Source organism: Stegostoma tigrinum, chromosome 6, assembly GCF_030684315.1.
Source record: "Stegostoma tigrinum isolate sSteTig4 chromosome 6, sSteTig4.hap1, whole genome shotgun sequence".
In the NCBI taxonomy this organism is placed as follows: Eukaryota; Metazoa; Chordata; class Chondrichthyes; order Orectolobiformes; family Stegostomatidae; genus Stegostoma; species Stegostoma tigrinum.
In genome coordinates, this window is record NC_081359.1 from 100,025,621 (window position 1) to 100,040,717 (window position 15,097).

A 15,097-nucleotide genomic window follows, 5' to 3' on the forward strand; every position below is an offset into this window, starting at 1 on the left:
CCATGCCCAATGATGCAATTGAGGAATGTGACTTAGTCTTTTGCAAACTCACTCTCAGCCATGTTTATCAACAAGCTCACCTTCTGAAGTCGATTGAAAAATTCCAATCAATGCTCAAAATGTTCCTTCCCTGTGTGATGAAAAATCCAGATGGCCTGTGCACACTAAGCAATTAGATAATCCCAAAGTGACTTTATTAGTTAGCCTTTGAAATGCATCTGGTGCATTTTCCATTCCAAATGATGTAACCTTAATCTGGTAAAGTCCATTCTGTATCATGAAGGCCAAAATTTCCTTTGGTATCTTAGGTAAAGGTACCTGCCAATATCCTTTGAGTAAGTTTAACTTGGAAATTTAGGTTACTACACTAGGCATCTAACCCATCTGTGATCCAGCTGTATCATTCTGTATTTCCAAAACAGGGAATTTCTCTATTACTCCTACAACCACTTCACCACTTTCATTGCACTCTCCAACTTCACATTATATAGTGGAAGGTTGCTCTCGTCTCCATGAATTCCACATATTACCACCTTTTCTGGCAGTACTCTTTCCAAAGTACATACCTCCTCATCTCTCACCATCAAAGATTGACTTGGTCCTGTAGATCTTAAAATTTTAATCTCTTTATCTATTCCCCTGGTACACATGACTAAACCTTACCAACCCAGGTATATTCTTTAAAGAGATCTGATACTTCGTTGTTAACTAACCCCTAGCCAAGTCATACATTCTTTTGCAGCTTTTTAACTTCAATTTGAATCTCCTTTACCACTTCAACAAAACTTATTGGTTATCCTGTTTACCATATTTACCCTCCCAATGCTTTTCTTAAAGCACCACCACTGTGACTTCATGTGTCCTACTTTATTACAGTGAAAACTCCTGAGCTTTTATAACTTCTCTTTTGCCATCATGGGTTTCCTTTTTACTCTGTGGCAAACTATCTTTACTACCTTCAATGAGATTGACTTTTCGCTTATCTCCCTGAGGATTTCTCTTTTCCCCAATTTCTGCCCCTCACAGATTGAGATTGATGTTGGAAGCCAAACTTTGATTTCTAGACCAACCCATAATCATCTGCCATTTCCGCTGCTAATCTTGCAGTTTTAATTCTCTGCTCTTCCTCATGAGTTCTCACTACTTCAGGTAGTGAATTTTTGAACTCTAGGAAGTGATTTTTTCAATGCCTCCAGAATAATTGTCTCTGTAAGAGCATCGTATGTTTGATCTATTTTTAATGCCTTTGTCCACCTATCAAAGTTACTTTGTTGATCCATTCAAACTTCCTATGTATGTTTGACCAGGTTCCCTCCTTGGATTCCTAAGACATTGTCTGTTAGCTTCTGGCATTAGCTCATATGCACATAAAATGGCTTTCTTCACTGTGTTGGTGTCCCCAGCCACCTCCTCTGATAGTGATAAAAATACCTTACTAGCTCTATCTACCAATTTTGTTTGAATCAACAATACCCATATGGTCATTGGTCATTTCATTTGTTTAGCCACTTGCTTAAATGTAATAAAAAAGACTTCTACATCCTTTTCATAAAACTTTGGTAATGCTTGAACATATTTAAACAGATCTCCTCAAACTTCTTGGCTACAATGCGTTTGCTCTTCCTCACTGTCCTCCTCATTACTCCTACCTTCTACCTTTGCCTCCAACATTTTAAGTCAACTTTCCTCTTTTGTTGCCAATTTCTGAAATGCAAAACCTCTCTTTTTCCCCCTTTCTACTCTCTTTTTCTCCCTCTCTTCTCTTTCTTCCACTCTTCCCTCTCTTTTTCCCCTTTTTTTCTGCTAGGGTCATCCTTTCTTTCTCTTTTTGTTCTGCCAGGGCTTATTTTTCCTTTCCTTTTCATTCTGCCAAGGTTATTCTCTCCTCTTCTTTTTCATCTGCTTTTAATTGTAATTCAAACAGTTTCAATCTCCTTTCTCTCTCTTTTTCTTTCGCCATTGCCTCAAACTCACGCTGCTCCATTTGCAATTAAATTTTATCTATTTCTGATGATTCTGAATGCATTCCAAACACTTGCAAGTTTTCACTTATAGCCACAATTATCTCACCTTTCCTCAAAGACACAGACAACTCCAAATACATGTTGCTTGCCAGTCCCCAAAGTTTTGCCTTTCTCACTTTCTGTAAATTACCTGAAGTGATGTCTTCCACCACTAGGAGATAACCCGTGACAAAAGAGCCATTATCACACAAGGCATACCCTATTTAAACTGACTGAATAAAACGTAGTAACACCAACAGTCACTCCTCACTACCTTCGATCCAATAATCTTAAACCCAATCTGGCACACGGAGATTTTGATCCTGACAAGAGCCACCAATTTGTTGTGCACCAGACCAAACCCACTTCATTTTCTTATTTAAAGGCAGAGTAAAGTGCAGTTCTCCAGATGTAATTCAATCAGTCACATCACTCAGGTTTAATCAAAACGCTCTTTATTCTCACGCCCAGTTAAAATACAAACCAAAGAAAGAAGAATTGTTGAAAACAAAGTGTGTGGCTGGATGAACACAGCAGGCCAAGCAGCATCTCAGGAGCACAAAAGCTGACATTTCGGGCCTAGACCCTTACTCTGATGAAGGGTCTAGGCCCGAAACATCAGCTTTTGTGCTCCTGAGATGCTGCTTGGCCTGCTGTGTTCATCCAGCCTCACACTTTGTTATCTTGGATTCTCCAGCATCTGCAGTTCCCATTATCAAAGAAGAATTGTTGTAGTTTTAACACATTTGGAAAACTTAACAGAATAATAGTCTATTTAACTACAAAGCAGGAGCTATTCCAATATAGTAATATCCCATAAACACAACCTTGGAAAAGGCAACTTCAGTACAATAGATTGTCTCATATACAGTGTTTCTCCAATCTTAAAGCAGGTAACATCAAGGGAAAATTTTAGCAGAGCAATAGAATGTCAGCTTTTTGCTTTGGCAGAGAATTGTATAGTATCTTCCACAGCCAAATTCAAAACCCCAATAATTGAAAGCTAAATTAAAAGCCTGGTTCTGTGGGATGCTGACTCCACCCATTCATGCTGCTTCTATTGTTCTAACTTTAAAGAAAGGGTGTCTCAAGCTGTTTACTTTATTGGAAGTCACTTCTTGGAAGTGAAAACTCTCTATCTCTTTTTAAACCTCTCTTCAGAAACAAAAGGATAAAATACTCCTCTTACAGCCACTGTATTGCCACAGTATACATTGCAACAGAAGGGAAATTCCTCAGTTCAATCTGATCTGGCCTTGATTACGACATTCACCGCCAATAGGCCAGCTCACTTGTAGCTTACTCAGACAGATTACATTAGGGAGGACACCTCCACTGAACAGGGTAGATGAAGTCAAAAACAGAAGTTGCTGTATAAACTTTCGGGTCTGGCGGCATCTGTGGAGAGAGAACAGGGCCAATGTTTTGAGGTTCAATGACCTTACTTCAGAATTGGCCTGTAATGTTTATTCTGCTTTCTCTCCACTGATGCAGCCAGACCTGCTGAGTTTCTCCAGGAATTGCTGTCTGTGTTTCAGATTTCCAGCACCTGCAGTTCCTCGTTTATTGTCTGGATTAGGTTAGATAAATTGGTTGCTGGCTGCTCCAGCAAAATGCTGGTGCATCCACTAAAACCACTTGCGCCTGCAGCCTTTAAAGGTGCAAATTGGCTTATCATCTCTGTACAGCAGAAACCAAAAGACTTCCTTGGTTTTCCTCGAGAAAAACCACACTTCCTCAAACCAAAGCTCCTGGCTACTTTTCCAGGCCGATCACCATTATCCACCACCATGGCACCAAATAAATTCAATGCAATATTTCTGGTCAGCGTCATTGTTCTAGAACTAGTATGAGCCCTTGAACCTTGAATGACAATAACTCAGAGCTTACACTGCAATAGATAAGCCATGGGAGAAGTTAAGCATTAGTGCACAATTGGCCATGTCAGTTGGCAGATGCACAGATTGGTGGTGGTGAAAGTTTCCTTTTTCATGCTTCATTCTGGGGACTTTCTTCAATGACAACTGGGTGACATTCATCAACTGTTGAGACTGGTATCCGACAGTTTATCCAATTCTGTTCAGGAAAAGAAAAGGCTGACTTTAATATGAAAAGTTAGTATTCTTGTGTTAGTTTTCATTGTATCATACAATGATATTCTACAAAAGCAGGCCATGCCGTCCGTCATATCTATGCTGGCCCTTTGAGTCATGTCATGGTGTTAGTTCAGAAAGGCACAGTTTGGCCCATTGTGTCTGTGCTGGCCTTCTGAGTGAACAGTTCACAAGGCACCCTCCCTGCCTTCTACCTGTAGCCCCAGCACGTCTTTCCTTTTCAGATGCTAATCTAATACCTTCTGCCACCTCTATGGAATCTTTGAGGGACTGCATTCCAAATCCGAGCTGCTCACTATGTAAATCTGAGCAATCTGGTTCTTGGTCACCATGAGTAGTTTTTCCCCATCAGCCCTGTCTAAAGCATACCTACAAACCTCTAAATTTGGAGTTGAAGTAGGCTACTCAGTTCTTCAAGCTTTCATCTCTTTCCTAACAAAATCTGATAACCCCACATCCCCACCTCCCTCCATGAACTTTTTAACCTCCTTATTGCTTTTCAAGAATCAACCACCTCTACATGGTGGCTCAGTGGTTAGCACTGTTGTCTCATAGCACCAGGGACATGAGATTAATTCTATCTTCAGGAGTCTGTGTCGAGTCCCCATGCTTGGTCATGCTAAATTTCCCCACAGTGGGCAGGCTAGATGAGTTAGCCATGAGAAATGTAGGGTTACAGGGATAGGGTAGGGGTGTAGGTCTGGGTGGGACACTCTTTGGAGGGTCGATGTGAACCTGATGGGCCAAGTGGCCTGCTTCCACACTGTAGGGATTCTATGATTATACCTTTAAAATACTTACTGTTTCCTCCACCTTTTGAGAAAAGAGTTCCAAAGACTTACTACTCTGAGAAAAAATTCTTCCCATCTCTGCCTTAAATGGATGAGTTGTTATATTTAAACAGTGACCCATAGATGCTGATACTCCTCAAAGAGGAAGCATCTTTTCCATATTGATCTTGTCAAGACTACTCAGGATCTTAAATGTTTCAAGCATGTAGTCCTTTACTCTTCTAAACTCCAATGGACACAAGCATAGCTGCTTCAACATTTAGTCATAAAACAATCCTATTCCAGGTATTAGTCTAATGCACCTTCTCAAAAACAATTTCCAAAGCATTTGCACCCTGTCCCATTAAGGTGACCAATACTGTACAGCATATTCCATGTAGGATCTCACCTATGCCCTACGTAACTGAAGGGCAACCTTACCTTCATTGCCAATTCTCCTTACAATAATGATAAGATGCCATTAGGTTTCCTTGTTACTTAATTAATTAAGCTAAGTGAATAATCTTTACTGTTTTGAACATATCACTCCAATCCCCTCTCAACATTCCCTTCTTTAGGAAGGACAGATCCACTTTATCCAGACCAATGAAGTTCATCGTCTCTCGAATCATTCTCATGAATCTTCAATTCCATCTCTCTTGAATGCCTTCAGAGCCTTCTCGAAGTGTGGTGTCCATATCTGGACGAATACTCCAGCTGAAGTTGAACTATTGTTTAAAGGTAAACATATTATAGTCTCAGAGGGCCACTGTCTCATTTCAGAAAGATGACTGGTGTTGGGTCATCATGTCTCAGGCAAGGACAGAAGTTGAGTCTTTCATTGCAACCCCAACCAGTGTAGGAACTAGAACTATGCTACCAGCATTCAGTCGATATTGCAAGCAAACAATACAGCCAAACAAGCAAACCAATCCCCTTACCTTGCCTAATATAGGCTTAACATTGCTTACTTGTCTTTATGCTGTCTGTGTCTCCATCAATGGCTCTCTCAACCTGTCCTTATTCTGTCAATGATTGACACACATATACACCAGAGTCCCTGTGCTCCTGCACCACTTTCAGATATTTTATATTGCTTGCTTGCATTCTTCTTAACAAACTTAAATTACTTCACATTCCTCTATGTTGATTGTCATCCACCACTTGTCTATCAGGCCATAAGACATAGGAGTGGAAGTAAGGCCATTCGGCCCATCGGAGTCCACTCCGCCATTTAATCATGGCTGATGGACATTTCAACACCACTTCCCTGCACTCTCCCCGTAGCCCTTGATTCCTTGTGAGATCAAGAATTTATCAATCTCTGCCTTGAAGACATTTAACGTCCCGGCCTCCACTGCACTCTGTGGCAATGAATTCCACAGGCCCACTACTCTCTGGCTGAAGAAATGTCTCCTCACTTCAGTTTTAAATTTACCCCCTCTAATTCTAAGGCTGTGCCCACAGGTCCTAGTCTCCCTGCCTAAAGGAGACAACTTCCCAGCGTCCACCCTTTCTAAGCCACAGTCATTGCCAGCTAAGTGCTGCAACCTTTCTATGAACCTTTGAAGTTTATCACTGTCTTTCTTGCCGTTTTCAATGCTTTCAAGTTTTTTATCGTCTGCAAATTTCAATATGGTGCCTTGGGCATTATGTTCAAAGACTTTATAAGTTCCTAACATCAACCCCTCTGAAATCCCACTATAAACATTCCTCCAGTCTGAAAAAACAATCAGTAACTATGATCCACTGCCAATATTTTGCCTGTGTTGCTAAAGTCACTTTCATTGCACTCTTTATCGGAGAAAGATAAAGTTCTCTGGAACTTTATCAAATGCCTTTTGGATATCTATGTAAACAAGATTAACCCTCATCTGCCTTCTCCGTTACCTTTACAAAAAAAACTCTAGAAGCTTTATTAAACATTAATTACCCTTTATAGTCCATGCTGGATACCCTTAAGTAACCCATTTTCTCCCAAGAGATAAGATGGATCTGTGCTGAATCATTTCTAGAGAATTCCTCACCATTGAAGTCAAACTGACTGGTCAAGCTATTCAATTTCCCAGTCACATATTGTTTTTTGAGCTCTTGTAGTTATTTTCTTTCAAGTATCATTCTATGGCTGTACTGAAGGTTTCTACAGAAATGGCTTTCAGTATCTCTTCAGTTTACATATCCCAGGTCAAAAGACTTCCTCTTGTTTGCTGGTTCTTTTACCTAATACTTTAAATCTGTGATCCCTGCTTACCCATGCCTTCTGCCAAAAGAAACAATTTCTCCTTCTTTGTTTTGTTAAAACATTTTTATGATTTTGTATATCTGGATTAACTCTATCCTGTATCTTCTGTGGCAGCGATATTGAGAACAGATTGCTGAGATCTCCTGGAGAGCAAGCTAAGCAGAAGGCTCAGCAAAGACTGTTGAATTTTTAACTTTATTGCTTTATTTTTCTTGTTTATATTAAGGAGGACTTTAATGTTACCAATAAAGTTTTCTTTACTTTTCTACTCATTCTGTGGAGGCAATTTTTAAGTTTTTTAACCTTGTTTCTTCCACTACTTTGTACCTGCTACCTTTGTAACTAACATGGCACTGCGTATGGCAACATGATACACTTTTCACTGTGCTCTAGTGCTTGAGTATACATGGCACTAAAATCTAAATCTAAATTTAAATGCAGCAATCATAGCTTCTTCAATTTTTCTACATCACTGCAGCCTCTTCATGTATGGTGCCATTCTGGTGGGTCCCTTTCTGAGTTTTGCCTTGATATCTTCCTCAAAGTTTGGATCCTAAAACTGGGCATATTAATTTACCTGAGACCTAACCCAGTGTCTCAATTACGCTCATCTTTTTCACCGCAAATATTTTGAATTACTACTGCCTTTTTTGATATTCTCTTATGGGATGTGAGCATTTTTTCCGTTTCACTGTTTAAATAAATATGTTCTGATTAAATGGCGGAGTGGGCTAGATGGGTCAAATGGCCTTACTTCCACTCCCATGCTCTTATGCTCTTATATTCATGAGACATGAGTGGTACTGGAAAGGCTGGCAATTATTGCCCATTCCTAACTGCCCTTGAATTGAATGATTTGCTCTAGGCCATTTCAGAATTTCAGTTAAGAGTCAACTATATAGCCAAGAGCCTGGAGTCACATATAAACAAGGAGAGATTGCAGATTCCCATCTCGAAAGGGCATTGTTGAACAGGATGGGTTTTCCAACAATCAACATTTGATTACATGACTGCCCATAGTATAGCTTTTTTTTTAAATCCACATTTTTATTGAATTCAAATTTCACCATCTGCCATGCTGAGGTCTAAATTGTTGAATTAAAAACAGAAATGACAGCGTCTGATTTCTGACATTACCCCTCCATCACTGCAAACATTCCTTGTTCCTCTCTGACACGGGCCCCACCCACAGCTCTTTCTCAAATATATTGATGATATCTTTAGTGCTGCCTCCTGCCATTCCATTTGGAATATCATCAGTTTTGTTTCCAATTTCCATCCTCCCCTCACCATCACTTGGTGTAATATTGACTCATCTCTTCCCTTTCTTGGCTCCAATGTTTCCATTTCTGAGGACAGGCTGTCCACCAGTATCCATTAGAAACCACTGACTTCCACAGTTACTTTGATTGCACCTCCTCACATCCTATTTACTGCAAGGATTCCATTCCATTCTCCTAGTTTCCCCATATCCATCACATCAGTTCTGATGATGCCACCTTCCACCAGCCCGGCTCCAACAAGATAATAAAATGTGAGGCTGGGTTCTCCAGCATCTGCAGTTCCCATTATCACGGCTCCAACAAGACTTGCCTTTTCTTCAACCAAGGTATCTCACCTCCCATTCCCCTAATGTGGTTGATAGGGTCCTCAGTTAGGCCTTCACCCATTCCTTTCCTGCCCAGAATAATACCAGGGTCCCCTTATCCTTAATTTTCACTCGACATTCAAAGAATCATCATTTGCAGTTTCCACATCCATCACAAGATACATCTTCTCCTTCCCTCCACTATCAGCTTCCCACAGGGATCATTCGCTCTGTAATACTCTGGTCCACTATTCCATCACCCTGAACACTTTCTTCCTCCTCCATGGGACCTTCCTATGTAATCATTCAAAGTGCAAGACATGCTCACTCACCTCTTCACTCCCTCCTCAATGTCCATGGCCCCAAACATGCCAACCAGGTGAAGCAACGTTTCACTTATACTTCTTGCAATCCAGTTTACTGCATCTGCTGATTACAATGTGGTGTGGCAGGAGCAAATGCAGACACGGTGACTGTTTTACAGAATGCATTCAGTCTGCCACAGGAATGATCCTGAGCTCCCAGTTGCTTGCCATTTCAATAAACCACCTTGCCATCATGCTGACTCTTCTGTCTCGGCCTGTTGCAATGTTCCAATGCAGCTTCATGAAAACTCGAAGAATAATACTTTATTTTCTGCTTCATCACTTTATCATATTGAATGGCACAGCATGCTTGAATGTCCAAATGCCTTATCCCTGGTTTTTTTACAAGATCTCTATCTGGTGGGTGACAGATTGCCATTATGACAGCAAAAGTTAACATTTTACCCCGAAACTCTGCTTCACTAATAGTGTTATTTCTGTTTTGCTGAAAATGAGCACCAAAACGTTTGAACCCTAGGGATTTCTGGCACTTAGATCTTCAGATACTCTCAATATTAATTCCCAGCTGAAACACAGAGTGAGAAAGAATAATAGCTTGTAGAGGCTTGCACTTCCACTCAACATTGAAAGCCATTACTTGTAAAAGACTGACAATTTACAATGCATGCCTAAAGAGAATTACTTCTAAAATTGATGATGTTACATTTGCAGGCAAAGCACAAAGTGCAACATTAGCCAAAAATTATCAAGCAACTAAAATGTTTGGCCATGAAGTACAAAGCTTTTCATTACCTGGAAATCTCCATTGTATTCTTCAAACAATGCTTTGAACTTCTTTTGAGGATCGGGAATTGGTTTGAATGCAATTTCCAGTACTCTGTACCTGAGCATGTTCAATGCATTAAATTAATCCACATTAGCTTTACATTATTTTGCGTTTTGAATATAGTAGGATTTTGCGGTAGATCATGATTTGGTTTGAAGAAAATGTGCGCTATCAGGTTGGCAGCCCATTTCTGATTTCTCCCCTTTACTATCTCCATTGAAGTCAATGGGAAAGATGTAAAATGAGCTGTCAAATAACCTACACACATTTCCGCGATCCTACAGTTAAAATGTGCCTTTTGTTCGCTAGAGATAATGGGAATTGCAGATGCTGGAGAATCCAAGATAACAAAGTGTGGGGCTGGATGAACACAGCAGGCCAAGCAGCATCTTCAGAGCACCTTGCTCCTTTTGTCCCCCTACAACCACACATCAACGAAATCCAGTCACGATTGGACATAGAGCAGTTTTTCCGCCGTCTTCGCCTCCACGCTTACTTCTTCAACCGGGAGCCTAACCGTCCCTCCACTGACCCCTTCACCCACTTCCAACACAAGTCCTACTCCTGGACACCACCCCCAGGCTTCCTACCCTCCCTCGACCTCTTCATCTCCAACTGCCGTCGAGACATTAACCGCCTCAACCTCTCCACCCCTCTCACCCACTCCAACCTCTCCCCCACAGAACAACACCATTCATGACCTCATCACCTCAGGGGACCTCCCACCCACAGCCTCCAACCTCATTGTTCCCCAACCCCACACGACCCGTTTCTATCTCCTTCCCAAAATCCACAAACCTGCCTGCCCTGGTCGACCCATCGTCTCAGCCTGCTCCTGCCCCACTGAACTCATCTCCACCTATCTGGACTCCATTTTCTCCCCTTTGGTCCAGGAACTCCCCACCTACGTCCGTGACACCACCCATGCCCTCCACCTCCTCCAGGACTTCCAATTCCCTGGCCCCCAACACCTCATCTTCACCATGGACGTCCAGTCCCTATACACCTGCATTCCGCATGCAGATGGCCTCAAAGCCGTCCGCTTCTTCCTGTCCCGCAGGCCCGACCAGTCCCCCTCCACCGACACCCTCATCCGCCTAGCTGAACTCGTCCTCACACTCAAGAACTTCTCTTTTGACTCCTCCCACTTCCTACAGACCAAGGGGGTGGCCATGGGCACCCGCATGGGCCCCAGCTATGCCTGCCTCTTTGTAGGTTACGTGGAACAGTCCCTCTTCCGCACCTACACAGGCCCCAAACCCCACCTCTTCCTTCGGTACATTGATGACTGTATCGGCGCCGCCTCTTGCTCCCCAGAGGAGCTCGAACAGTTCATCCACTTCACCAACACCTTCCACCCCAACCTTCAGTTCACCTGGGCCATCTCCAGCACATCCCTCACCTTCCTGGACCTCTCAGTCTCCATCTCAGGCAACCAGCTTGTAACTGATGTCCATTTCAAGCCTACCGACTCCCACAGCTACCTAGAATACACCTCCTCCCACCCACCCTCCTGCAAAAATTCCATCCCCTAATCCCAATTCCTCCGCCTCTGCCGCATCTGCTCCCACGATAAGACATTCCACTCCCGCACATCCAGATGTCCAAGTTCTTTAAGGACCGCAACTTTCCCCCCACAGTGATCGAGAATGCCCTTGACCGCGTCTCCCGTATTTCCCGCAACACATCCCTCACACCCCGCCCCCGCCACAACCGCCCTAAGAGGATCCCCCTCGTTCTCACACACCACCCCACCGACCTCCGGATACAACGCATCATCCTCCGACACTTCCGCCATCTACAATCCGACCCCACCACCCAAGACATTTTTCCATCCCCACCTCTGTCTGCTTTCTGGAGAGACCACTCTCTCCCTGATTCCCTTGTTTGCTCCACACTGCCCTCCAACCCCACCACACCCAGCACCTTCCCCTGCAACCGCAGGAAATGCTACACTTGCCCCCACACCTCCTCCTTCACCCCTATCCCAGGCCCCAGGATGACATTCCACATTAAGCAGAGGTTCACCTGCACAGCTGCCAATGTGGTATACTGCATCCACTGTAACCGGTGTGGCTTCCTCTACATTGGCGAAACCAAGCGGAGGCTTGGAGACCGCTTTGCAGAACACCTCCGCTCAGTTCGCAACAAACAACTGCACCTCCCAGTCGTAAACCATTTCCACGCCCCCTCCCATTCTTTAGATGACATGTCCATCATGGGCCTCCTGCAGTGCCACCATGATGCCACCTGAAGGTTGCAGGAACAGCAACTCATATTCCGCCTGGGAACCCTGCAGCCCAATAGTATCAATGTGGACTTCACCAGTTTCAAAATCTCACCTTCCCCTACAGCATCCCTAAACCAGCCCAGTTCGCCCCCTCCAGCCACTGCATCCCAAAACCAGTCCAACCTGTCTCTGCCTCCCTAACCTGTTCTTCCTCTCACCCATCCCTTCCTCCCACCTGAAGCCGCACCTCCATCTACCTACTAACCTCATCCCACCTCCTTGACCTGTCCGTCTTCCCTGGACTGACCTATCCCCTTCCTACCTCCCCACCTATACTCTCCTCTCCACCTATCTTTTTTTTTCTCCATCTTCGGTCCGCCTCCCCCTCTCTCCCTATTTATTCCAGAACCCTCACCCCATCCCCTTCTCTGATGAAGGGTGTAGGCCCGAAACGTCAGCTTTTGTGCTCCTGGGATGCTACTTGGCCTGCTGTGTTCATCCAGCCTCACATTTTATTATCTTGCTCCTTTTGTGCTCCTTTTGTTCTCTACACAGACTTGAAATGCACATTAAAAAAACATGATTTATACATTACGCCAATAAGAAAAGACTTTATATTAGCTTCACCATTGTGAATTATTTGAAGAAAGAAAGAAAAGAAAGAACAAAAAGAAAAGGACAGGAAGGAAGAAAGAAATACATTTCTAGACACTAAAGGCGTCAAGAAACATGGGGTAAGAGTTTGCTGTTGAGACAGAGGATCATCCATTGCATATTAAGTGGGAAAGTTGGTTTGATATTCAAACAGCCTATTACTGCTCTTTGTTTTAATTAATTCACAAGGTGAGTGTGTCATTGGCTGTGTCAGCATTTATTGTCCATCACTGTTTGCTCAGAAGGCTATTAAGTGTCAATCATATTTCTGTTGGGTCTGGAGACACATGTAGGCCAGAGCATGAAAGGATTGCAGATTTCCTTCTGTAATGGACATTAGTAAACCAGATGGGTTCTTGTCACAATCAGCAGTAGTCACATAGCCACCAAAGCTTTTTCCCAAACTCAAATTTCACTATCTTCCATGGTAGGTTTCAAACCTGTGTCCCAGAATATCGGCCCAGGGACATTACCACAGTGCAACTGCCTCCCTGTCCCCTACTTCCTATGTTCCTCTAAGAGCATTAGTTTCTAAGCTCTGGGTTTAGGGCAGGCTTTTATCCAGTGAAGAATTGAGATATCATGGTGATCCTACTTCAGGAAAAGGACTAGCAGCTGGGATTGTCACAATTGACAGCTAAATAATCATCCCTTTTATAAGTTACACAAGTCAAAATGTAAACTGAATGCAAATGTGAGGCTTCACTTTGGCAATGTGCAAGAACCCACCACCTTGTTCATTATGGCTTTATCTGAGCAGCAGAGGGGACTGGAGCCAGGCGTGTGAAAGCACATTCAGAAGAGGAAGCCACAGTGAAAATTGGCAAGGTAGGGCATCTGTGAGGCTGAGCTCTATGTAGACCATGCATTAGAGAACTGGTTACGCTGCAGTTAGTAACATGAAGGCAATCGAGAAAGGCTGACTGCTTGACGATCCAAGAAAACCAGGCAGGTGGTACAGGAGAGGTGTGAGGTCCTGTTTGACAGTTGGGTTCCCATTCTGGATACAGGTGAGACCAATGGCTTCTCAGAGGACCGCAGCAAGCCTAAGGCCAGATGTGGAGGAGGAAATAAAGAAGAGTGGTATTATAGATAACAAAGTGTGGAGCTGGATGAACACAGCAGGCCAAACAGCATCTCAGGAGCACAAAAGCTGACGTTTCAGGCCTAGACCCTTCATCGTGTGATTGAGGATTTGTTAGTTACGAGATCAGACAACCATTTCCATGACAGTAGACACAACTACGTTACCTGGTACTAGGGTCAAGGATGTCACAGGGTGGTTGCAGGGCATTTTTCTGGGGATAGTGTTGTCATCTGTGTTGGTACCAATTATATAGGTAGGAAAGGGAATATAGTCCTGTTGTAAGGATTTAGGGAACTAAGTAGAACAATAAACAAGCAAAATCTCAAAAGTTGTAATCTCTGGATCACTAGTACCATACACTATTGAAACAGAAATGGTCAGACAAGACACATTCATGTTTTAAAGATGATGCAAGAGGGAAGCTTTCAGATTCCTAAGACTGGCTCTTGGGAACTGGATGGATACACTTGAACTGAGCTGGACTGACTTTCTTCTGGGGCATTTTTGCTGGTGCTTTTGGGGACACTTTAAATGAAACCTGTCGGGTTTGGAAATGAGGGGAGAGTACCAGGTTGCACAAAGTACTGAGAGAGACAGTGAGCATTAGTGACCAGTAAGTTAATAAATAATAAGTTACAGCTGCAGTAAGGTAGGGATTAAAATTTTCTAACTCATAGGTATACTGCATGTATGTGAAAACACAGAGTGTTGTAAATAAAACTGGGGAATTATGGATGTATATTGCCATGTGGAATTAGAGTTCACAGCACAGGAAAAGATCCTTTGGTCCATCGTGCTCACACAGGTCTTCAAACAGCGATCTATTCTAATATCATTTTACTGCACTTGGTCTGTATGCTTGTATATTATGAAATTTATAATGTTAATATAAAGATATCTTAAATGCCTTGATGGTTCACTCCTCTATCACCCTGTTAGGCAGTGAGTTACAGATACCCATCTCCCCCAGGTGAAAAATATCATCATGTCCCTACTAAATCACTTGCTTCTTAATTTACTGTACAGCTTGGTTATTGGCCCCTCTACGAAGGGGAAAGTTTTCTCCCTATCTACCCTGTCTATTGGCCTCAGAACATTGTACACTTCAGCCAGATCTTCTTCAGCTTTTTCTGCTGTAAGGAAAACAGACACAGTTTATTAAGTTCAGAGATAATGGGAACTGCAGATGCTGGAGAATCCAAGATAACAAAGTGTGGAGCTGGATGAACACAGATGCTGCTTGGCCTGTTGTGTTCA

At 42.9% G+C, this 15,097-nt stretch overlaps 1 protein-coding gene across 1 annotated transcript in view; it reads right to left on the reverse strand.

The window, feature by feature from the left end:
* Positions 1-2,669: 2,669 nt before the first annotated feature.
* Positions 2,670-15,097, reverse strand: part of LOC125453583 (interleukin-13 receptor subunit alpha-2-like) — a 68,367-nt gene continuing 55,939 nt past the window's right edge. The window contains exons 10-11 of the mRNA XM_059646793.1: positions 9,836-9,926; positions 2,670-4,079 (exon numbers count right to left, since the gene is read on the reverse strand). Coding sequence (XP_059502776.1) covers positions 3,993-4,079; positions 9,836-9,926 — 178 coding nt within the window. The 3' untranslated portion in view covers positions 2,670-3,992. The remainder of the gene's footprint in view (positions 4,080-9,835; positions 9,927-15,097) is intronic.